The sequence below is a fragment of the Embiotoca jacksoni genome, unplaced genomic scaffold, assembly GCF_022577435.1.
Source record: "Embiotoca jacksoni isolate LCO1_2020_lvr unplaced genomic scaffold, fEmbJac1.0.p SCAF_38, whole genome shotgun sequence".
NCBI classification, from domain to species: domain Eukaryota; kingdom Metazoa; phylum Chordata; class Actinopteri; family Embiotocidae; genus Embiotoca; species Embiotoca jacksoni.
In genome coordinates this window covers 2,252,349-2,277,628 of record NW_027185390.1, presented here as the reverse complement: position 1 = coordinate 2,277,628, position 25,280 = coordinate 2,252,349, and the positions used below count along the sequence as shown (strand labels likewise).

General features: G+C 53.6%; 2 protein-coding genes across 4 annotated transcripts in view; both read right to left on the bottom strand.

Annotated features, from left to right (window-relative positions):
* Nucleotides 1–2,276, bottom strand: part of LOC138208451 (gamma-aminobutyric acid receptor subunit gamma-3-like) — a 53,206-nt gene extending 50,930 nt beyond the window's left edge. The window contains exons 1-2 of the mRNA XM_069166320.1: nt 2,034–2,276; nt 1,362–1,516 (exon numbers count right to left, since the gene is read on the bottom strand). Coding sequence (XP_069022421.1) covers nt 1,362–1,516; nt 2,034–2,206 — 328 coding nt within the window. The 5' untranslated portion in view covers nt 2,207–2,276. The remainder of the gene's footprint in view (nt 1–1,361; nt 1,517–2,033) is intronic.
* A 4,030-nt stretch (nt 2,277–6,306) lies between these two features.
* LOC138208455 (gamma-aminobutyric acid receptor subunit alpha-5-like) lies at nt 6,307–23,765 on the bottom strand. Of its 3 annotated transcripts, none has more exons than XM_069166326.1 (10): nt 23,275–23,765; nt 22,482–22,563; nt 21,819–21,943; nt 20,575–20,642; nt 19,646–19,866; nt 16,385–16,467; nt 13,303–13,446; nt 8,300–8,452; nt 7,843–8,054; nt 6,307–7,458 (listed from the first exon to the last, which is right to left on the bottom strand). In XM_069166326.1, exons 1-10 carry the CDS (start codon nt 23,288–23,290, stop codon nt 7,159–7,161), a joined length of 1,404 nt encoding a protein of 467 aa, XP_069022427.1. In that variant the 5' UTR covers nt 23,291–23,765; the 3' UTR covers nt 6,307–7,158. The 3 variants fall into 3 exon arrangements, with proteins under 3 accessions (XP_069022427.1, XP_069022426.1, XP_069022429.1); XM_069166325.1 differs by lacking the exon at nt 23,275–23,765 and adding an exon at nt 22,779–22,994; XM_069166328.1 differs by lacking the exon at nt 21,819–21,943 and having other exon boundaries at nt 23,275–23,764.
* Nucleotides 23,766–25,280: the final 1,515 nt, after the last annotated feature.

Genomic DNA, 25,280 nt, shown 5'->3' with positions numbered 1-25,280 from the left:
CGGCAGCAACGTCTGCAGCCCACCAACACGCGACGCCACCCGCCGGCACGTCCGGCCGACTTTCACCCGAGCGACCGCCGAAGCGCCGCGGCGGCGACGGCGCTCGTCGCAGGCCCACCGGCGAGACCGGAGCCGAAACCGGCCAGCTCTGATTGCACCGTCGGCGTAGCAACAACAACAAAAAAAAAAACATACGGCGGCAGCAATCAGGGGAGGGTTTGGACTGGAGCGCCCACACACACACACACACACACACACACACGCACACACACACACACACACACACACACACACACACACACAGCCCATCCGATAAACACCGTGTTTCAGGTTCAGCTCGAAGGCCCGCCTGCAAGTCACTCAGCCATCAGAAAATGTCCATCCGGTTTGGTTTTACTTCAGATTTCAGCACGGAAACGAAACTCCATGTGATTGTTAAGCGTTTTTTTTTTTGTTTGTTTGTTTTGGTTTGTTTTTTTTGGATCTGACTGTTTTTGACAAAGTAATCCAAAGAGAAGAAGTGAAATGAAAAACAGATTTGTCTAATATTTGCGTGTAGACCGAGACGCCCTCGCCCGGCAAAGATAGGTACAAATGCGGTGTCGTGTAAAACGACGTTACGTTGTCACCGTCTTGGAAAAAAAACCCAAAAAACACACTTGTCTGTTTTGGTTTTTTTCTCAGCCCATTAAGGAACACCTTAAGTTGGCAAATCATCTCATTCGATCAGACACGCGCTCCTCATTGGAGACGGCGCGATTCACGAGTCCTTGGGAATCGGTCCACCATCCGTGATCCTGTACTGTAACCGCCGTCTGACAGCATGTATTGTTTTTCAGTAGATCGACAACGATCTTAACCCTGAACCCGTTTCGGTCTAATTGCTCCACGTGCGGAACTCAACCCTAAATCCGGAGTTTCCAAACGGCGGATACGTCCAGCTGCGTTTGAAATGGTGGACGTTGCTTCTAAAAACCATTAAAAAACAAACAAACAAACAAACAAACAAACAAACAAACATGGAGTCTGGTTTGAATTCAGCACGGTGAAAATATAACAAAAGCCTCGGTGAAGATCTGGACCAGTAAAGGGTTAAGGTGATGTTGTTGCCCCCCCCCCTTCCTCCCCTCCCTCCCCCCCCCCCTCCCATTCGCAGCATCCAGTATTACAGCATCACTAGTTTCGGCACCTCTCCGGGCTCGACGCCAAATCCGCATCCTGGGCAGCGACCCCTGGACCCGCTGATCTCCACTAAGTTTTGTCTGCCATTTAAAAACTCAGCAGCGGCAGGAGCGGCGGCGGCGGTAGCGGCAGCGGTAGCGGCAGCGGCAGCGCGCCCCTGAGAGCTCCTGCGGTCTTACCTCCGATGTCTGGCCGCAGCGTCTTGTCGTATTCCTTCAGCAGGTTGTTGAGGATGAGCGTGGCGTCCTCCTGGTGCGACCTGGGCACCAGCATTTGATTGACAGCGGTATCGTGGTGATCTTCGTCGTCGTCGCCATATTCCAGTAGATCAGAACTGTGTGTGTGTGTGTGCGACGAGGGGTGAAAGAGAGGAAAGGAGGGGTGCGTGTTAATCATGCTACACACTAAACCTCCACCCCCTTTGTTTTTTTGGGGGGGATAAACACTGTTGTCATAAAAAAAACAAACTTTGTCGCAGCAGAAAAACATGCAAGCGCTGATGCATGCTGCTCATATTCGGCTTGAACCCCGCTGTAAACGACTGTCAGATCCCAGACTGTGAATTTTGGGCGCAGCAGTAAATGGTTGCTGGTTTTGTGAGGGGGGAGGAGGGGGGGGGGGAGAGAAAACCCACAGAAAAAAACCCCTTAAAAAACCCCACATGCATTAATCAGCCAGGCTCCGTCACACGAAATGCGTAATTGTCATTTTCTGCCCAACTTTTGAGCGTCCAAAAAGACAACCCTCAGCTGTTGATCATGCAAATGAAGAACAAAAAAAAAAAAAAAGGAAATGGGGAAGAAAGAAAGAAAGGGAAAAAAAAAAAAAAAAAAGGTGCGAATCGGACTCACCGAGCGCCTTGAACGAGCAGAAGTGTGAAGAGGATGACCACAAACTTGATTGTCATTTTCCCATGCGCGCGGATCGCCCCCCTCCTGATCGCAGAAACTGGTGCGCGGAGACCCCGGCGGTGCGCTGCTGCCGCTGCTGCGATCAAGTGCCAGTACAGTAGGTGTGTAACCATCAATCCGCGCTCTGAACTTCCTCATCCGCCCACACGCACTTTCTCCTGCGCGTCATGTGCGGCCACACAGTAGCGGTCTTTCCCAACCTACCCCCCCCCCCACTTTCCCGCCTCCCCCCTCCATTCCCCCCCCCCCCTCCCACCACCACCACCTCTTCCTCCGTCCTCTTCTGCGCCGCGCAGGAGGGCTTCCTCCGGGAAGGCACCCGACGATCAATCAGTCTGATCGGTCCGACGGACGGGGTGGGAAGCTGCGGTGGGAGTGGAGTGGAGTGGAGTGGGGTGGGGTGTGGGGGGGGGGGGGGCGGAGAGGAAGAAGAAGAGGAGGAGGAGAGGAGGGGGAGTGGGGGTTGGAATCGGAATCGACAGGATCCAGTGGCGCCTCCCTCCTCCCTCTCTCCCTCTAACGCCTGTGTGGGCACCAGAGCGGCGGGGTGACGCCGTCTGCTGCTGCTGGAGGTGATGGAGGTGATGGAGGTGATGGACCTTTAGACGATGAGCGTCTCGCGTGACTCATCCCGCGCGCAGACTACCTGGGTATCAACTGTATGACATTATCCAGAAGGGAGGAAAAAAAAAACCCAACAACAACAACAAAAAAAGCAATAGAAGACACCCTCCTTTCATTTGCATGCTTACGTCACGGGCATTGTTTATTCATTTGATCACCTTTAGTGGCACACGTAAACGTCTTTTGAAGGTTTTTGGGGGATCTGCGGAGAAGAACTAGAACCTCCCGAAACTCTGCCCTGCTTTCCTTCATACTTTAACTCGTGCAGTAAGCTGCACCGTGCTCCATTTAAAGAGTATCAAATGTAAGCATAAACTCAATAAAAAAAAAATTAAAAAAAAAACAAAAAAAAAACAGAAGGAAGTCAGTTGTACTGCATTTTTTTTTTTTTTTTAATGTCGGTATTAATGTTTTCCTGATGATGACCCCCCTCCCCCCCCCCCCCCCCCCCAACTGGAGGTCCCATTCAGACTTTGACACTCCAGAGTCACAGCCGGCTCTGCTCCGAGCAGCCCAGCGTTCATCCGACAAACCTGCCAGCCTTTTATTTGATCCACAGCAGCAGCAGTTCAGATACTTCGCTGCCCCCTGGTGGCCGGAAATTGCAAGAGCACAATATTCATTTTATTTATTTTTTCACCGCAGTGCTGCAGCCAGAGGATTAACCTCTTGACCAGAAGTATAACTGATTATTAATGCCGACATTTAACTAAAAAAAAAAACTAAAAAAAAACATGGAGCTGCAGTTATTATATCCATCCAAAGACAGCAAGGGAAGGTATTATCAGGCAACATACACAGGATGAAATGAAAAGTGCAGGTTCTGCAGAGGAATTGACCGAAACAACACATCTTCAGTCGGATCGACTACGTTCTCTGACGCAGTCGTAACATAAATCTAAATCGGTGTCCGTTTGTCTGCATTTCATCACCGTGGACCTCGGACAAAGAGTTCTTGAGAGGGCGTTTTGGGAACTACCGGTTCACTGCAGGGCGTGACGCCGTTTGTACGTGCAGGCCCCCCCCCCCCGCCCCCCGAATTGGAAAAGTACAGCGGTCACATAAACGTAGCGCGGCAATGAGGAGGGTCTGAGTTGCGGCGAAGTGGAAGCCGTCGCTTTCCGCCGTTCATCAGGACGCGGCGACGAAATGGGGGGATTTCACCGCGGACGACAGAAGGAACAAGAACGGAGAGGCGAGAAACGAAGTGACGGTGTTTATCATCAGCGGGGTGGGGGGGGCGGGGGGGTCAAATCGATACGACCCAACGTCAGAGCTTCCCCTCCTCCGCGAGCAGCTTTGACGGCGATTTTAACGAAGCCACGCGCTGCTGCGTTTGTGAGCTTTGCATCTTCGTTGTTCCTTTTTATTTATTTTTCATGTAACACACAAAACAAATACAAAAAAAGGAGTGACAGGAAATACATCGTCAAAGCCCGACTAATAGCTACAACGGCTGCAAAATGGAAGCAAAAGTTTCAGTTTGATGTTTTCTCCCCCCCAAAAAAACAATAATAATAATAATAATAATAGTAATAATAATAATAATAATAATAAATAAATGTCCTCATATTCGTTGCTGAAAGACAAGTGAAAACGTCACACGTGGGTCCGGCCGGTCCGCGGAGGGAAAAAAAACAACACGATGCATTTGTCGCCGCGGCCGGAGGGCCAACCGGGGGCCAACAGGGGGCCAACCGGTGGCCAACCGGGGGCCAACAGGGGGCCAACCGAGGGGCCAACCGAGGGGCCAACCGAGGGGCCGGCTGGGGCTTAAATGGGAAGGGAAGCGCCTCGCCGCGAGGGGCCCCCGCTTCGAACGGGCGAAAGCAACTTAAGCGGAACTAAATCCCTTTTCTAACAGATGTATGGCAGATGAGTCTGTCACAGTGGCTGAAGGAAGGAGGGGTGGGGGGAGGGTGGAGGGGCGTTTTCTTGGCTGGCATCACGGAGAGACGGTTCACTTTAGCGTCGACGGCAAGTGGAGAACGTTACGCCGACCGGCGCGACGCTTTTGCTTCCCGCCGTCTTTAGCTTTTGCCCCGGAACAAATGAAGAACGTACTTCGTGTTCACCTGTACCGAACTCGGACAGGATATTTCTAGGAAACGGGACGGGTTCGCAGGTTTGGATCCGGCTCACCGGCACGGAGGACAACGGAGACTCCGTGTACGCTCGCGCGACGAGGGGACCGAAACTCTTACTGCAGTTTCGTTTGCTTTGGTGGCGAAACACAAAACGAGGCTTAAAGAACGCTGAAACGAAGCAGCGGCCGGAACGGTGCAGCTCAACCATGGCGGAGGACTCGACTACCGCGGGCGGAAAAGAGAGAAACTAAGGGGAACTCTTATCTCTTGATGTAGCATAAGCAGCAGAAACAAACAGCGAGGGGAGGCGCGCGCACACACACACACACACACACACACACACACACACACAGAGAGAGAGAGAGGGTGGAGGTTGTTACCGAGGTCTGGTAATCTGCGCTCGGCTGCCGCGTCGACCCCGGTCGGACAGACGTACAGATCGCCTTTCACGGGACGTCCTTTAACGCAGCCGCCGCGCGCCAACATGCGCTGAAACACGGCCGACAGACAGACAGGCAGGCAGGCAGACAGACAGGCAGGCAGGCAGGCAGACAGGCAGACAGGCAGCACCTTCAATCGAACCAGCGCGGCAAAATACACCACACGATATCATGGCACAAAGAAATAAAAGCGGATGTGTGACAGTCGCTTCGCTTTAGGTCCACCGGAAGTTCACGAAGCAAAGGGGACGACGTTTATTCACAAGGTTCGAGACCGACGTCCGACGGCTCCGCCGAGTCGCGCCGCGTCGTCGCTTCCCCATTAAAAAAAAAAAATTCAATAAGCACGGCGCGGAAAGGAAACGCGTACAAATTCTTACTCGCTTTTACGAGCTCTTCTACAAGCGACGACAAGCAAAAGAATCGCGCGCGAACATGAAGAGAAAGACACCAACCATCTCGATGTTATTTTTTGGTGTTTTTTTTTTTTTTTTTTATCTTCTGAGGGCTTTTTTGTGTCAAAGCAAAGAGTCGAGTTGAAAAAAAGAAAGTGAAGGAAAAAAAAAAAGGGCTATTTACACGAGTCCCTTACGACGAGCGGCCTAATTTCCTCAAATCTTTGCGGCTTGAAGGCCTCGTCTCACCAGCGTTGTAAAAAAAACGAGACCTTTTCTCAAAAAAAAATCAACGCGCTCCATTTAAAAGCGGACTCGCGGCCGAGTGAGCGTCGGCGAAGTCGCAACTGTTTTCGGGGCGTCGAGGCGACTGTCGAGACCCGGGACGTCTTCACAATCGGTTTGCCGAGCTTTTCTGTCCCTCTTGTGTTATCTTTGTTTGTGAACCGGGCCGCCGGGTCCGGTGGCGTCAGCGGGGTCGGGGACACTCGCCCCACTCACTCGGTGGCGTTGCGAAACTCGGGTCCCCGCCCTCCCCCCCCCCCGCCCCGCCCCGCCGACGGACGGTCCCCAAACGCTCCGCGCCGAATTGAGTGTAAAAATGTAGAAGCACCCGCGGTAATAATCTTCCGAATCTTCGTCTCCCCCCCCCACCCCTCCTCTCCCCACACACACACACACACACACACACTTTCTGGTAGTTTTTTTTTTTTTTTTTTCTTCCCCCCGTTTCCTTCGAGACTCTTGACAGCCGATGCTTTTGGGAAACCGGGCCTTCGGCAGCGGGCTTTCCAATCCTCAAGTAAAGATGTACAACAACGAGAGACGCGAGCACCCACCGCGGGAGGACAGGAAAAAAAAAAAAAAAAAAAAAAGACACGTGAAACTCAATTATTTATGCACTCGCAGCGTTAATCTCCAGATGTTTCTTCCACTTGTTTTTTTTTACTCCGCTTTTCAAATGCAAACTTATGTTAGATTGCGGCGTTTATTTCCCCGCAGCGTCATTTCCACAGCAAAGATGAAGCGTGGAAACGGAGTCGAATCCCTCCAGTCGCCGCGGCGATCGAACACGTACATTTTTTCTTTTTTTTTCTTTTCTGTATTCGAGACAAAGAGGAGTTTCTTTTTGGAGGAGAGCGTCATGCAAACTGCAGCGGGATAGATGAGAAAGAAGCGAAGCGCCCGCTCTCATGTCGACGTAGTCCGAGAAACAGTTTGTCCACAATCGAGCAGGTTTTTTTTGTTGTTGTTTTTTTTTTAGGCTGTGAGAAACAGGAAACGGGTTCTGTTGCAGCCTTGCATCCATTCAAAGTGCTTGAATGAGATAGTTGAGTATAGTTTTTGTTCTTCAAGCGCAGGTATTGGTTTTTTTATTTATTTATATATTTTTTTCTGTTTAGGGCGGCTCCCCTTTTTTCCTTTTCGTCCACCCCAGTTTTAAACTTCTCACAAACTCTTGTCTCGGAGGGAGGGGGGGGGGGGGGGGGACAAAAAAACAAAAGAAGAAAGAGGGCGATTACGTCGAGGTGACGACTCCTTTCACCACCGGTTCTCTGTTCAGGTACGTGGCCCAGTAGACGAGGTTGAAGGTCCCGAAGAGGACGGGGAACACTATCCGCGACATCTTGTCGATCTTGCTGACGCTGTTGTAGGTCTTCTTGGGGTCGGCCATCTTGGTCTCCGAGGCCCGCAGCTGCACCGACGTGGTGTTGGAGATGGTGGAGACGGACACGTCCTTGGTGAGGTTGGGGGTGTAGTTGAGTCCCGCCGAGCACACGTTGTTGGGCTTCTTGGACAGCACCGCGGGGTCTCGTTTCTGCAGCGGGGGACGGACAAACAGCGAGCTGCGGATTAGTTTCATTGATGCGACTTGAAGCGAGCGGAGCAATTTCTTTTTTTTTTAGCTCTTTCCCTACTTCCTGTTACGCTGTCATATTCAGGGGCGAGCAGGATTTGACATTTTAGCCCGGAGTGTCAAACAAGTTAGAAAGAAATCAACTTTCTTTCTAATTTTGGTGTTTTCTTATTCTTATTCACCGTAGTGTACAAATGACGTACGGTCCGTCTCGCGTAAAGACAAATCTGACGTACATTATGCGAAAGCGGCGATTTAACACACACACACACACACACACACACACACACACACACACACACACACTGCAAAGCGGCGTTCCCGTCCGTGCCCCAGAATCGGTACCTTTGGGTGCTGCGCCTCCAGCGCCTTCTTGCCGTCCCAGGCCCAGCTCCTCTTGGTGAAGTAGTTGACGGTGGCGAACTCGATGAGGGCGGAGAAGACGAAGGCGTAGCAGACGGCGATGAACCAGTCCATGGCTGTCGCGTAGGCCACTTTGGGGAGGGAGTTCCTGGCGCTGATGCTGAGGGTGGTCATGGTCAGCACGGTGGTCACCCCTGGGTGCAAACAGAAGGGCCGGGACGAGGGGAAATGTCGTTTTTAACAAGAGCTCAGCGGACCTTTATCGTCCCCAGTGCGAACGAGCATCGCGGGAATATTACCGGGATAAATAATAATAATAATAATAATAATAATAATAATAATAATAATAATAATAATTTTAAAAAAAAGGAATAAAAGAAAGCGAGAAAAAAAAAAAGAAAAAAAAAAGGTAAAGAGCAAATAAGCGGCTTTCGCTCACCGAAGACGGTCCTCGCGGGGACCGACTCTCTGTTTAGCCAAAAGGACACCTGGGACAGGATGACGGTCATGAAGCACGGCATGTACGTCTGGATGACAAAGTAGCCGATCTTCCTCTTCAGGTAGAAGTGAGCCATCATCACCGTGTACTGTCCTGAGGGGGGGGAAAGCAGGGAAATCAAAAGGACAACGGAAGCGAGGAAGGGCCGACACACGACGGCGTCTCAGTAACGGGGGTTTTGCGCTTCGGCTCGCGCGTCGAGGAATTATGAACGCGACGGAGATACCGAGTTCACTGCAGAGAACGCCGCGTATCGCCGGCGACGGCGCCGCACACCATTCTCCTCCGTGTTCCTTCCCGTTCCGCTAATGAAATAATCAGAGATAAAGAGAACATTTTACATTCGGCCGAACGCAACGGCCCAACGAACCCGACTTCAAAACCCATTATTAAAACCGGGAAAACGGAGCGCGAGCGGCGTTAATTACCGCGAGAACGCGACAATAGATTATTATGCAGTTAAAGTCTGGGCTTTGACAGTGGGAGGTAAATCCGGAGAGATAGAGAGAGAGAGAAGGGGGAGAGGAGGAGGAGGAGGAGGAGGACGGGGGGCGGGGGGGACACAATATTCAGTTAAACAAGTGAAGATTGCATTTGAGGCTTTAAAAAAAAAAGAAAAAAATCCTCTCACCAGCAGCAGTCTGCGAGCTGCAGGCGCTGGTAAACTATGAAAAATCCAATGACTATATTCCACACACCAGGGCACATGTACACAAGCAGCTCGCTCTCTCTCTCTCTCTCTGCCCCCTCCCCCCTCCCACCCTCCCCACCACACACACACACACACACACACACACACACACAGAGTAATACGCGAGGCTTTCTCCAGGCGAAATCGGATTTTTGAACCTCCCTAATCCCTGGTTACAATCTGCATCCTGCCATCAGTGAGAGAAAGAGAGGGAGTGAGAGGGGTGAGGAGGAGGAGGAGGAGGAGGAGGGGGAGGGATGAAGCTTCCTGTCCTGGGATCCTGACACAGCTCGAAGCCCCGCCCATCCCAGCTTGCCAATCGAGGCACCGACACACACACACAGTTCAGCGCCCACTCGAAGCATGATTTCTAACTGTTGACACACAGTCCGGGACCACGGAGAGGGACGCTCGCCGCCGCTAATCACTGGTGGGATGGAGGGGGGCTAGCCGCGCGGACACCTCCCCCTGGTTTTTTTTTCTCTCTCTCTCCCTTTTCCACGCCGGTTTGGATTCGTCGGGTTTGCGGGATCACGATCGCACGTTCTCGATGGGACCGGCTGGCGCGCGAGACTCAGAAAGCGCACCGCGGCATCAAAGCAAGGGGAATCTGCGGGTTTTCTCGGAGGACGACAGCGACGCCACGCCTCCGTCCGGAGACCCCCAGCGGCCGTAGTCCCCCCCCTCCCCCCTCTCCCCCATCACCCGGGCCCTCTGACGCCCTCATGACTCCGGGCCGCCCGGCTCCCAAGCACCCCGTCGACTTCCGCCGCCGTCGGACACATCCGGACACATCCGGGCGCCGCCGACCCGGGACGCCCCGGGGTCCCCTTCGCCCTTGATGCATGGATCCCGACAGGACCGGGGGCAGAGGACCGAGGAGGAACATGTTCCTCCGGTGGATCGTACTACTTTTCTCCCAGGGATTTGTATTTGGCAACGTCCGGGGGGAACTTCCATTCATGGCGGGGAACGACGCCGCCATGCTGGTCAACTGGTGAGTAGGACGCGTCGGGCTACCGCGGCCCGCCGAGGGATCCCCGACACTTTGACCCAAACGGAAAAACATCACCCCGAAAACGGGCGGTTCTTTACGAACCGTACGAACCGCCGCAAGTCTCGCGTGCTTTGAAAGTCGGGGAGTTCTTTGGGGAAAGATATCGTGGCGTCTCAGAAGAAAAGAACCGGTGGACTTACGTCTCCTTTCGTGTCCTCAAACTGTTCTGCTGTCTGAGATCAGACGCGCTAATTAAAGACCGACGGCAACGCGAGCGTTTTTAAAGCTATTTTAAGCTTCGACACGCACGAGGTTCAGAGTTCGACGGAGCGTCGATACGCGGAAGGCCGAAAGGCGGAAGTGGAAGAATCGGGATCGTGAGGGGAAAAAAAGCGAAGCTCGAGGAGAGACGATCCAAACCGGGGCGAGAAGTCGGCCGTACGTTGAGTTGTCGCGGCCGAGTCGGAGCACCGACGGATCTGACCGGAGCGAAGTCGTCCGCCGTTTTCGGCGTACGCGTACCGCTCGCGAGGAAAAAGGCCAGACGGTCCCGGGGCGACCGGCGTTTTGAATTTCAGCTCCGCGACTTCGTCTAAACCCGACGAAGCAGCAGGCCGACCGTCGGGCGCGGAGACGCAAAGTTTATTTCCTATTTGGGCGACAGCTGGGCTTTTTTTTTTTTTTTTTTTTCCAGAGCGGTCGCAGCTCGTGCGATATACTCGAAACGTCGCTCCTCGTAACTGGCGCGAGACGTCGACCGCGCATCTCAAAGCGTCCCGTTTGCGTTGCGTAACGGGAGGGTCCGAGACGGACGCGAAGTGAGTTGGCCCACCGGGCCGGCCGCGACCCCCCTCCCCCCGGAGAGCCGCGCGGTCGACGGCCGTCGGTTTCCCGCGGCTGAAATAGAAATGGTCCGATCACGTTTGGGCGTTCGGGTCGCGGCGGGTCGCGGCGCCAGATGGCGGCGCGCCGATTTAGGGCAAACGAGGTAACGGCAACTCGGCCGCCGGCCGTATAAATACACATACGATGACCTTGAAAGGGGCTTTATTGTAAAAAAAAGCAAGCGAGCCGCACTCTGTATTTGTTGACAGATATGTGGCGATGCTCCGCCGGGGAGGGGGGGGAGGGTAGTGGAGGCGGGGGAGGGGGGGGTGAGGAAGAGAGTCATTCAAAAATGTCAGGGAAAACAGGAACTGGTAGAAGGAGGCTGAAAATATGGCACACTGGCTCTCTGTAGTTCCGGTGTTTGGTTTGACCCTCGTGGGCCGCCGTAGAAACATGGCGGCTCCACGGAAGCGTACCTACACCCCCCTCCCTCCCCCATCCTCCCCCTCTCCCACCCTGTCAATATAAAGGACTCATTCAACATCATGGTTTTGTGTGTTTCGGGTGATTTGACACCAATGAAAACATCGTCACGAATATTATGTTTCATTTCTGCCCGTAATCCCTTTAAGTCCTACAGACTGGTCCTTTCAGTCCGAGTTGTGGGTTCACTCGTTACTGACTCATCAGGCAAAAGAGGCTTCGGACCGTCGTCGTGGGATGTTTCGGACGATCTACACGTCGTGCGCGCGCACACCAAGAAATGGCAGCTGGCGCCACAGTGGACATTCGATCGCTCGACGGCGTCTGCCGTCGGCGGAGACCGCGGCAACCGGCGAAGGAGACGTTTTTGTCTTTGATTCACCGGTCAAATAACCAGCAAACGGGCGAGCACGCCGAAACCAATCAGAACCGCCGGGTCAGTCAGCCAGCAAGCACACGGCTTCAGCTGTGGTGCCCGAATAAAGGGGGGGGGGAGGGAAAAAAATAAAAACGCAGGGGGGGAAATCCACACTTTTAATAATGATTCTACTAGAAACTGGAGGGAAGTGTATTACAGTTCCGTTTTACATAAGAGTATTAAGCAGATGCCTTTCAGCCCCCCCTCCCCTCCCCTCCCCCGTCCCCTTCCTCCCCCACGTGTCAGAGCGAGGCTGTCCAATCCCGACATAGAGACACACACACACACACGCATTTCTTCTTCTAGCTTTGCGAGGACCGAACTTCCATCGGAAGTCCGGACTATTTCCTTTCTAGTAAACGTTGGATTTGAACGTACGCGGTCGCGCCCGCGTGAAACGGGCCGGACGTTTAACGCTCCGCCTTTATTTCCGGCCCCGGAAACCCGGACCCGCGGTCCGGCGGCGAGTCCGGGTCGTTGTGCTCGAAGTTCAAACTGACCTCCCGGCGTGCGTCTGCGGCCGGCGTTGCGAGGACATTTAGTACCCGCAAAGATAAACGTACAAGCCGCAAACACACAGATACACTCAGCGACAGCCTCCCGACCAATCCCTCGCTGATCTGTGATGTCATCTTCTTATGCAAAAGCTGATGGGTGGTTGGATGGGGAGGATTAACCCGAGGTCTCAGGTCTCGCTCTCTCTCTCTCTCTCTCTCCCCCCACGTGTGTGTGTGTGTGTGTGTGTGTGTGTGTGTGTGTGTGTGTGTGTGTGTGTGTGTGTGTGTGTGTGCACGGGCTCATGCGGGGATAAGTGTTGTTTGACAGGGCTGTCCTAGCCTGTAGACAGCTGGTTGTGTGAGGGATAGGCTACTCTCCTCCACCGGCCTCCACTCATTGACTCTGATCTCCCGATAAATGTTTCCCACATTTACGCCGCGCCTCGCACGCCCACCTCCCCTCGCAGCGTTTATCTTTCCTCATCTGGAATGAGTCGCGTGACGTTATTCGGTATCCCACGTGTCGCGCATCGCTTCCGGTGCGAAGGGGACTCGCGGAAACGAGGCGTTCGGGGTCGGGGGGAGTTGCATCCGTTCTTCTGGAGGTTTCCGGAGGGCTCGTCTGTGCGGTCGGCCTATTTTAATGTAACGGGGAGCATGTCGCTCCGGCTCCTAAAGCCGTCGTTTTACGGAAACGATGCCGCGAGACGACGCGCTGGAAGTGATCCGGATGGAAAGGAGCCAGAGGTAAATCCAGCGATGGAGAATTGTTGTTTTGACGTTCGTTAAAGGAGCAGTTTGTAGGATTTAGCGGCGTCTGGCGGCGAGGTGGCAGATTGCGACCGACTGAACGCATTCATCAAAAGATTCCAACGTTTTGGCAGGAAGTTGTCGTACTCCTGCTGCAGCCCATTTCACTCCTCCTCCTCCTCCTCCTCTTCTTCCTCCTCGTAGTACAACAACAACAACAACAACAACTACTACTACTACCTAAATACTATTTGAGTACAATAGCACAAACACACGCACCCCTGCTGGTGTGTATGTCCTCCGTGCCGGCCGTCTGCCCGATGAGGTGGTACTGGTTGAGCCTGGAGCCGTCCTCGGCCACCACCACGGACTTGGCAGCTCCCTGAGTCCACGTGTAGACCACCTCTGAGACCGGATAGGCATCTGGGAGACAGAGAGAGACGTCAGTTTAACTCCGAGCGTCCAGTTTGGTCACGTCCAGGCAGTCAAAATGGAGGCGAGACGGTGTAAAAAAAACATAAATAAATAAAAAATGTTTCGTTTTAATGGCAGTAGATTGTGAACATATTCCGATTGTGAGTAGCTGCTCGCGTTCGAGTGAGCAAGTGCTGAGTGTTTCTAACACTTTCTGTCGGTTTAACACCCCCCCCCCAAAAAAAAAGAAGAGTTTTGCTTGTGTGTGGGTGTGCGTGTGTGTCTATTTTTGTTTACACCACACTTCTGGGTCAGAGGTGAGCAGGAAGCAGACTGAGTCAGATTAAGCAAAAATGTGTTGCATCACACTTGTGATGAAAACCAGAGCGCAAACTCTGCAGCCTCTCCCGCTGTTTCATCAGTTCACGCCGATCGCCACGGCGACAGCGACCTCTCATCTGCCCTCCGGCGAGCGCCCAAATATGGAAAAGATGAGAACCGCAAGCGGCCCGGAGGGAAGAGTTTAGACGTGGAAGTGAAACGTCGGCGTTATTTACACGATAAAAAAAAAGGGATGGTTTATGTAAATCGATCGCCGCGTCTCGTTAATATTCTTCCGTCTTGTCACAAACGGGCAAAAAGACGTCGAGGTTTTTACGATCACGTCAAGTCAGAAAAGCAGACGGGTTAAAGGGGAATTGGGAAACGATTCGCGGGGAGTTCATTCAACGCTTCTGTTTCTGTAAACGTTTAATATCGGCGGCGATGCGAATAATTCCTTTGGAGCGACGGTAAACTGTCAAGTGTCGTCTCCTCGACCCGGAAATCTCGGCAGCGATTTGATATTCGGGGAAAAGGCGGACGTACGGCGCCGGCCCGGTGTTCTCCCTCCGTCGTCCCGCCGCTCGTTTGACCGTTACGCTAAATCGTCGGCGTCGCGACTCAATCGCCGGAAACGCCGAGCGCCAGATCGTCGCGTCGTAACCGCGAGCGCGCGAGTTCCCTCGGCGCCACGTCCGAGGATACGACGGGACGCGATAAGGTTACGGGGAAACCCGCTATTTATTTCGCTGAGCGGTTGTGGCGTAACGGGGTCGGCCCCGGTTATTTCTGGCACGTGACATCTGACCCCGAGTTATTTGTATTCGGGGAACTCCCTTTGGACAGCTGTCCCCCGCACACCGTACGTTTAAATTTGGGAACCGGAAGGACGAAGGGCCGGGGCCTGAATTGGAGGGGAACTAGATTGCCGTTCGGGGATTAACGGTGGAATCTCATTAGGCAGAGCTGAAGGCTCTGGCGGGCGAGGAGCCGCGCCTCCGCCAAGTCTCGGACACTTCGCGCTTAACCCGTTCGCTCCCGCGCGAAGCAAACGGAGCCGACCTCGCGGCTTCCCGCGGCTCTCGGCCGGGAACGGGGAGCCGCGGTCTGACGCAAAACGTGTTCGCGGGCGAATTCGCTTTCAGGGTTTGGCACCGCACGCGTCGGCCTCTTTTGACACGAAGCGACGGAACGGTAAGCCGGTTAGAGAGACGGCGACAGCCAAAACGGGAGAGGCTTCCTGACGGCAGCTTAGGGAGGACGCGTCGTCATCCCGAAGGTCGCTCGTCGTTCAGCTCGGGCGACGGGGATCCCCGAGGTGACTCGGGCGTTCGCCGCCGGGGAGCGTAACGAGAACAATCGGAACGGGATTCACTTCTGTCGCGTGTTTGCGAAGTCCCGAACGAGCGGACGGGCCGGCGGTCACCGTCAGGTGGCCAGTTTGTCGGGCCGCTGTCGTTCGGCGACCCGCGATTGGGGCCCGGCCTTTCGCTCGGAACGGTCGTGGCGTTTTATTTATTTATTTTTTTTATCGAGACGGTTCATCGCGGAGTTTCACAACCGCCTCGATCAATCGATAGATAGTTACTTTATTAATCCCCAAGGGGGAAATAGGAGAAGAAGACCTGCTGCTAAATGAGCGGGCCACAATAAAGGACTTTAATTGCGTGATAAATGGCCCACGGAGGACGGTTGTACGAATGCGCACTGTGAAGATTATTCTGACCTTTATAAATGTCATTTATAAATATTTGCTTTGTAAAACTATCACTCAGTGTCACCAACAACACATTATTCCCATGAAACACTTGCGCCTTTCAGGCCGATGAGGTGGGAGTTGGCCACGGGGAGACCCACCAGCTCCTTCCACTCTAATTGGATTGCAGTCAAATGCGCTGCTCTGACATAGCGAGTGTGGACAGAGCAGGTCTCGCTGAAATCTGGGGATAAGAGCGTCATCCTTTTAGCTCAACGGGCTCTCAAGGTGCGACGGGCGGCCAGATCCGTCTCGTAATACTCTCAGGGCCACCGAAGTCGCTATAAATGTCCACGCCGGCCAAACGAGGCGTCGGCAAACGTTCGGTAATCGCTCCTCTTCTTCTACGGCGTCGCGGCGAAGGAGAGTTGTAAATCTGGACGGGGAAAGCGGGCCGTCAGGATAACTGTAGTTGGGACGCGATTTTCCGCCCATTTTAATTGTAAAAAGTCACTCTGAAACACACCTTTTCCAAAAAGCTTTTCCGCTCGGTTTACAGCCGACGTTAAAGTCACGTCACTTCTCAGATTTCAACTTTAAGCTTAAAAAATGGGGATAATTAGGCTCGTAGTCACCGGAAAGCGGCAAAATGAAAAGCGACAAACGGCGATCGAAAACGATTTTAACGCGAGAGGACGCAGACTTGGCAATCTCGATAATGACTATTCAACGGACGCCCCGCCAAAGCGGCGGCGCGTTAATTACCCACAATAAGGCCTCATTGTTCTCTGCGTTTAGACTCCGAGTCTCAGTGCGAACATCACCGTTGCACAGCACAATAGCAGGGATTATTATACACAGTGCGGTAAAGGGAAAGGAAAAAAGAGATGAAAATAGAGGGAGACATTCACAGCGGGAGACGGTACTCACAGCTGCCAAACTTGAGAGGGCAGGCGTGCGCGTCCATGGGGAAGTCCTCCAGCTGCATGGGGCACTCCGCCGATATGGTCAGTCTGAGACAAAACAAATGCAACACGGTGCGTGTCATTAACTCGGGAACGGAATCCGTCAGCGTGTTATTCGGCCTCGCGTTCACCTTTAAACGTGTAAACGAGGCTCGGCGGCCCAATTGCGGGAGCCGCAGCGGCGACCCAACGGCCCGACGGCGAATCTTACCGCGCGACGTTCAGACGTCATCGGGTCCGATCCGCGGCCGCGTTGTTTTACGGCGAAGGTCGTTTAGGAGGCCGTCGGTACGCGGTCGGCCCCGTTCGTCGAAACAGGAGGGACAAAATATGAGGAACGCCCCTCGGGTGTGACGCGGTGCAAAACGGGCACGGAAACAAATCAGCACGTCTGTCGGTCAGATGAAATAACATCCGAACAGTCAAAGTGTCACGGAGGGAAGGTTTCCCGCCGAGCTTTTGTATTATACTTCAAGTGGCTTCAATATTGAGGCCCAAGTGCAGCATCTCTCCGTGTATTAAAGTGTCAATAGCGCCATCCGGTGGCCGCGGAGGCTCAGTGCGGTTCGGCCCTCCACAAAAGAAGGAACCTCCACAGGAGCTCTGTGCATCGTTTCAGCTGCCGGGGACTTGACGTCTCTCTCTCTCATTTTTTCATTTATCCGGTGAGATGTGTCCCTGCTGAAATTACAGACACAACGGCAGCTTTTGAAATCTCATTTCCTCGTCAGTTAGTCACAACGGTCCGAGACGGGTCGTTACGATTTGAGGGCCGGAAGAACAGCGAGATGAAATAAATGAAGCGCGCGCGCACACACGCGTCATAATTATCCTTTTTATTTGTTTGTTGGTTTCATTTTTTTTTTTTGCAGCTATCTGTCCCAGATTGAATGAAATCCCCTGTGGGTGTTTTGGGCTCTTTGCACGATGATAAATAGCAACGCGGCGATGTGACGATGTGGATTCTGTGAAGTTAACGGGCCGGACGGAGGAGAATTAAGCGGCGCGGAAACCGGCGTGCGCAAGAAAACACGCGTTTAAAGGTTTTGTTGTGTCGGGCGCCTGCTACAGAGTAACGGACGCCGCCGCGCGTCATCGTCTCAGCGGCCACCGGGGACACGCGTGTCTCGGTGGGACGTCGGGGGTTGCGTAACCCGTCCGAGGTGTGAAAAGTAACAAGAAGAAGAAGAAGCGGCCGAGGTGTCGAAACGCCACGGTTAGATAAGGACGTGTCATAAACGGGGGCGCCGGCGCGTTTAGACGGGAGGCCGGCAGTCCGGAGGCGACGCTTTACGAATTACCCGCGGAGACGAACGCAGAGGAGCTCGCTCCGTTCACGGCGGACGCTCGTCCTCTCGGCGACGCCGCATTTCGGGGAGGAGAGAGAGACGAGGCTCCCGCTGTGTGTGACGTCGCCGAGCGCGGACCGACACGTTTAATACATCTAAAGGGTAATAAGCTGTAAAATATGCGCGCGTTTGGAGTTGTTGTGAGCGCGACCCTGCCGAGGGCCAGTTTCTCATCTTCGTAGGTTAAAAGAAATCTTAATTTTACATGACATTAAAACGCATGTAACGCCAGTTGTATTAGGAAACGAGGAGACTTTTTCTTGCACATTTGTGTTTGTATTTGAGAGGTTTTGCCTCATAATAGCCTTTGATTGTTGAATATATATATATATATGTACACACACATTTATCCCTCATGTCTCTCATGGAGACTGTTGATCCTCTTTAACATCCATAACAATGTCGATACTCCCTGATTTAAGGACAAGTTCTCTGAGAGCCGCGTTGCATTCAGGAAGCAAAGCCGTAGTCGGATTTAACAGCGTCACAAGTTGTCGACGCGTTAAAAGGCGGAAAACACGAGTTGTCACGTTCGCCTCGTTTCCGTCACTGCAAGCGGAAGTACAAATGGACATGAAAAGAAACAGATTGCTGTTAGCTGTAACCTGAAAGTACCCAGATGGCCTGTGTGTGTGTGTGTGTGTGTGTGTGTGTGTTAGTGGGTTGGTGTGCGTTTGTGCGGGGAAACAACATCAGCGCTGCCGCCTGTGGTTAAGCTCTGCTGGTAATGACAAGCACAGTACTGTAACAATCAGACGATTAAAAGCAACCTACTGCTGCTTCGTTTCTACTGTGGCAGCGAGGCTGATGGCATTTTTAGATCATGGGAACACAGGCTCACACACACACACACACACACACACACACACACACACACACACACACACACACGCTGGTTAAGCCTTAAGGTCAAAGGTTAGTGTCACTATGACTGATTAGCTGACACATGATGGATGGATGTGAGCGAGTGCTTTTGCGTTCATGTTTTACGCACGTGACAGCGAGGCGCCTATAAATACACCCCTCCTCTGATATGTATGTACGTCGGGGTGCTCGCGTACGGATAGTCGGCCCTCCACCCCGGCCTCGTTCTCCCCCGCCCTCGGACATGTCACGTGACACGCTCCCTCCGAAGTCCCCCGGCTACACTAACTCCTTCGGGACGGGCGCAGAGACGATGCAGATTCTCCGGTCAAAAGGTCACCGTTACGAACAGTAACGCGTTTAATGTCACTCCTCCACCACTTTTTACGGATAACGCAGCTTCACTCGCGTCTCAGCTGAAGAATGAGCGGTTTTAGTTGAAAGCGATCACCATCTGGAGTTCACTGTTGCCCTATTTCTTTCTCTGTCTTGGCTCTAATCGATCAGTAATTCGCTGCCAACGACCCAGGTTCACCACGAGGTCGCGCTTCATAATGAATGATCTTCCTCGTTCCTTTTCCAGAACCGGCATTTAAAGAGACACGTCGCTCTAGTTTAGTCCGACGGCGCGTTGACTAAACGGCCTTTAAAGAAACCTTCGCGGTCGTCGGCGTCCCTCGCGGGCGCCTCCGTTTGGCCACCGGGTGTCAGCGTTGTCCCCGCGCCGGGAGACTTTCCCTCGTGGGTTTGTCTCTCCGAATCCGAGGCCGCAACGACGCGCGTCGTCGGCCTTATTTTTCCGTCCTCTCACAAACCCCCCTCCTCTTCATCGTCCTCCTCCACCGAATGCGGCACGACAGATAAACGGGAGTCGTCTTCAAGAGACGCGGCACCTCGAACCTTCGCGTGACTCGCGAGCGGAACCGACGCCGCTTCCGAACGCAACGAGCGGGTTTGCGGCGAGTCCATTTTCCGGGGGACAAAAGAAAACGAGTCAGCGCTCCGTCTCCTACCTCATGGTGTACAGCAACGTGCCGTCGTCCTTCAGCCGCAGCAGCTTGTTGGGCGTGGTCATGTTGTGAGCGATGGACTTCTTGCCGTTGAGGAAGAAGGTGTCGGGGGTCCAGATGTTGCTGGCCAGCAGGTTGTTCAGCGGCAGCATCTCCATGGGCCCCTTGAAGCAGAGACGCTCGTCCTTCCAGCTCTGGCGGAAGAACACGTCGATGGTGTACTCCTGGGACGGAGAAGGACAATGTTCGCAGCTCGTTTTGAAACATTTACGGAGGTTTTAATATGCCGTTTTTGTTTCGTTTCTCATAGAAGAGCCGCGGTTAGACGGTAGCGGCCGAAACGGGAGCGACAGCTCTGCAGATTTTAAAGAGTCGCAGACGGATACGTTTGTTTCACCCTCGACACTTTTACGGCATCGTTTTCTCACGAGGACTACGTGAGACGAGGGCGTTTCCTGTAAATATCCCCTCCGCGTCTCCGTTAATCAGCTGCGATTGTGCAGCGATCAAACGTCGCCAAATACGGAGCGGCTCCGAAAAAATACGTTGAGTCGGCACGGAGCGCCGGAACACTTTAAGTGTCCGGCCGCAATTCATTAATGGATCGCGCTCGTCTGACAATAAACCCCCCCCCCCTTCTTTTTCTTCTTCCAGTCGATTGCAGCCAAGTGGGGAGTTTCATCACCGCGGTGTCAGAGTGCGCCGGGGATACGGGAGGGGTGTAACGGGAGAGGAGATTTAATGCGTTTCGCTACCCAGGCAGAACCTCCTCGTCTACGAGAGAGCGGATTAATAAAGAGATGAATCATTCGGAACGGGCCGGGACGTCGCATTAAATCTGAACACTTTCAAAGTCCACCGCTCTCATTTAGTGTCGTTCGCGAGCGGGCAAAGACGAGGCGGCCTCCGGTCTCGGCCGCGGACGGACTCACCATCTCGGTGTCGGACACGGGGCCGAAGCTGGTGACGAAAATGTTGGTCTTGATCTCGGTGACATTTTCTGCGGAGAGAGGAGAGAACACATCGTGTCGGACGGGCGTTATTTGTGTTCGATTGCACGTTCGGTCGGCGGACGAACGATCAGGTTACCGTCTGTAAAATACGGTTAGTTTTTTTTTTTTTGCCGGGGACGTTAAGAACAGTTTGGGTTTTCTGCGGATCTAACAGCCGATCGACAGATCGTGACCGCGGCTCGACGTCGAACCGTTCCGAGGGAAATGTTGCGTTTCCGGCGCGTCGGACGGCCCGTGAGGACTCCCGAGTCGATCGCCGCAGGACAGATCGGCGCCGAGACGAAAGTTTTTGTCTCTCATTTTTTCCGGAGGCGACGTGGAAACCGCGGGCACCGAACGACAGACGTAAGGTGCCGCGGTTTTCATGAATACGGCCGCGGAGAAGCCGGGACCGGTCGCCGCGCGGAGAGCAGCCCGTCCAATGCTGAACGAAGGCCCGAGTGCTTTTCCGGGATATATTTATAGGCCCCTCTTGTCAAGGGTAGCAACCGTTACCAGGATGCGAGCGCAGGCTTTTGCCATGACACATCAGGCGTTCAGCACAGAGAGAAAAGAAGAAGGAAAAAAAAAAAAAAAAAAAAAGCCCCCCGTTTCATCCTTTTTACCGGACCAGTACCCGGCACGTACGCGTCTGAATGCAGACTCGGGTCACGACGGCACGACAAAGAGCTTCTAGAAGTTTAGTGTGTGTGTGGGGGGGGGGGGGGGGGGGAGGATCTGCAGTAAGTGGCCTATTAGAGACGGAGAGAATAAAAAGCTTTCATTTAAAAAAAAGAAATTAAAAAAAAAAAAAAAAAATCCTTTAGAAAAGACATCATCTTCGGATGGCGTGTTGTTGGCTCTCAAGGTTATCTCCTGTTGCCAGGGTGATCGGCGTGAATAGAATACCGCGGCGACACCGGATTCGGGCCGCGGCGAAGACGTGGGCTCCTTCGGCATCCTCCGACAACGACGCGCGTGTTCCTTCGCCTCGGCCGACAGCGGAACAAAGCCGGCGTCTGCGGCGTTTCGCCGCCGACGGGGCGCGTGATAAACCGCAGGAGGAAACCGGGTCGCCCGTGGCGGAGTTCAGGTTAACGGGTCGCGTGAGCGGATTGGCGTTGTGTTTTCAAAGCGAGAGCGCTCCGGGCAAACGGTCAACGAAAAGGGGGTCGCCGGCAAACCTCCGAGGCCCGGCCGGAGCCGGTTGTCGTATCCGTCCAGGAGCCCGTCCAGGATCCTGGTGAACACGGTGCTGTTGTCGTTGGGGGCCGCCTCCTTCTGAGCCTCCGAGGTCATCTGGCAGAGGCTAGGAAAGGAGACGAGAAAAGGAGGGTGGGAGACGAGAGGAAAAGAGAGGGAAAACGGCGTCGGCCAAACCGCGGGACATCAAAGGCTCGTAGCGATTAATTAGCTCGCCGCATCGAGGACGAGCCGGTCGCCATTAATTATTGAACGCGAGTACCGCTTACGACTACCGCTGGAGATAATGAAGGCTTCGACGCGCGATCCAAATGCAAACAAATGAGTCCCCCCCTCTTATTAGGGCAGGAAGCAGAGGCACGCGTGGAGGACGGGCGCATCCTTTGTTCTCGAAAAGAAGGAGAAATGGCAATTTGTTTGGTCGTTGTTTTGTTTACAGAGAGCACGGTGTTCGCAGCGCGCGGCGAGATTCGGCGACGCAAAAGTCGCCGATCCGCTCGGACTCAACCGCGGACGGAGAAAGTCTTGACGTGTCAACGGACGGTACGGATCCGGTGTGAAAGTTCGGAGGCCGCAGAGCGTCGCGACGAGGCCGTCAAACGCAAAGAAACCTGCTTTGACGGAGTCAGCGTCATGTACTTTACCTGTTTTGGCATCCGCACAGGAGCAGGAGGGAAAAGACGAGGCTCGCCGTGACTGACATCCTGCTCACTTTGTTGTTGACAGCTGGAACACACACACACACACACACACACACACACACATAATAAAATATATTAAAAAAAAAAAGAAGAAAGAGAACAAATCGGCATCACAGAATCTCCACGTAAACGAAAGGCTGCTTGACGGCGTCTTTAAAAAAAAAAGAAAAAAAAAAAAGAAAAGGGAAGAACCCGCACACGTCCGGGGACCGGAAACCCGCGTCGGGAAAAGTCGTTTACCTCGCCGCACGCAGACCATTACGAGGAATCGGTAAATCAAGCGGCGGGACGATCCGGGCTTCAACGCGGCCGCGACCTGCAACCTGCAACTCTTCACCGTCGGGAAAACACCGCGACGCTTTACAGGAACGCCACAAAAAAAGGGCTGGAGGAGAGGCGGGCGGGCGAGCGAGCGGCTGGGAAATTGTTTCCTGCGGTACGAATCCTATTGTGTAAACCTTCCACTGCGTTTGAATCCAGCGCATTACAATTCATACGGGCCACCCCCCCACCCCCACCCCCTCCTCCGCCCCCCACCCCCTCCTTCCCATCTCTCCCTCTCCTCTCCTCCACCGGCACCTTTTTTTTTTTTTTTCTAGTGTCTCCATCATGAAAAAAAAACATGAAATCTTATTCCTGCATTTGTGTAGTTATGAAAACAACAACAACAACAACAACCAAAAAAAAAAAAAATAATACAAAAAAAAGGCAGACGAGAGGGAAAGAGGGGAGCTACCTGAATGCGCATCCATCCCCACCAAGGTGTAGATGTTGGGGTTTTTCACTCCCCCCCTCCCTAGGGGGAACAGTGGCTGGAAGCTGGTGGAGGGGGGGTGGGGTGGGGGTGTCCGTCGGCAGGCGTCGAAGCCGGAAGGGTTCCGTCTAATCCCCGGTGCTGGTCGGTCGCCTCCCCTCCTTCTTTTCCTTCTCCACCGCTGGCCGTCTGTCTTGTCTCTTTCTCTCTGTCTCTTTGTCTCTCCGTCTCTTTGTCTCTCCGTCTCTCTCTCTCTCTCTTTCAATCAGCGGGTCCCCGTCAGGCGCTGCTGCTGCTGCTGCTGTCGTCGTAGCAGCGGCGTCGTCTTGCTCCTTCGCCGCCTGCCGCACCGCGTCTCCCGCATCGCCTCCAGAGGTGTTGCAGCAGCGGCATCACACGGGCTGCCTCCTCGCTCTCTCGTCCGCCAGCCTCGGAGGAGACTGGGCTCCCTCCACATTTTTTATCCTCCCCCCCCCCCCCCACACACACACACTCCTTCCCTCCGCCTTCCCACCTCCCCCCCCCCCCTTTCTTTTCTTTGTTTTGTTTCTTTTTTTTTTTTTGCTACACCGCCTACTACCGGTGCGAGAGGACGAAGTGCTGCAACAGAGGCTAATAATTTGAAAAAAATAGATGCTCCCCATTGGTGGAGGAGGAGGAGGAGGAGGGAGGAGGAGGGAGGAGGAGGAGGGAGGAGGCGCGCGGGGCAGTGATGCTGGCGAGATCAGGCGCCGGGTTTTGAAGCGCTGAACGCACGAGGGGGGGGGGGGGGGGGGGAATGACGCCTTTTGTCCAGATGCGGGGCTCCCCCGAGCTGTCCACGTCCCCCGGTCTCGTGAACTCAAGACACAGTTTGTGGACGTTGTCCACACCCACGTCACTGTCCTCCGCAGAAGTTGAACACCTCAACCCTTTTTTTTTTTGATCAATTAGTTTAATTATTGCCATTTATTATTAACATTTCAACTGTTTATCCATTAAAAGCAGTTTGAGAGTAACTCAGAGCTCCTTGTTTGTTTGTTGTTATTTTTTTTTTGGACTGTAACCCGCTCGTGTCGGATGATAATTTAGAGTTATTGTTCAAATCAAGCCGAGCTGCTCTGCAGGTTGTTGTTTTTTTGTTTGTTTGTTTGTTTTGTTCCACTCACCCCACTCGCAGCTGCAGAAGGTGCGCCGTCTCCCCCAGGACGTGTAATCACTCGTGTAAATACCGGTAATAATCAACAAGGTGGCGCTGCGGGGTCTCAGGACGAACACGTGATTGACAAGTTCGTGCGCGTGCGGGAGGGTGCTGACAGTGTTGGGGCTGACAGAGAAATGAGCAGGAAAGTCCCCGGGGAGCTGGAAAAAAACAAACAAACAACAACAACAACAACAACATTCGACACCGTCGACCAAGCCGCATTTATCGGCGTCAGTCGCCCCGTCGCCGTTCGTACTTGCGCGGCGTGGGGGGGGGGGGGGGGGGGGGGGAAGCCTCAAAGTCGTTATGATCCTGACGGTTGCCATCAGAGGGTAGCCGAGCTCCACGTTCGGTAGACGGTGATCGGTGCGCCGCGCGTCACCTTCCCTCCCGCCGCCTTTTTAATCCGCGTGGAGATGAAAGCGTGCGGCCGCGTGAGGAAACGGCAGCTCTGCGCCCCCCCCCCCCCCGGGGAGCCCGGTTTCAGCACCACGCCTGGTGCGGACAGCTCCCGCGGGGACAAAAAAAACTGGGCAGAAAGAGCAACTGTACACAAACCGCACAGGTCAATTCAGTCCCGCAACAAAACCGGGACGAGCCCACCTTCAATAGGAGTGAATGCGACGTCCCGAGTGACCCCCCCCCCCCCCCCCCCCAAAAAAAAAAAAAAAAAAAAAAACACGTCTTACGGGAAACGTGTCGGATGTTTACGTTCGTGGTCAACAGAGCAACAGTGTCCAGTTTATAAATTAATGATGTCATCACCTGTTTTTTGTTTTTGTTTTTGTTGTCTTTCAGGAACGCT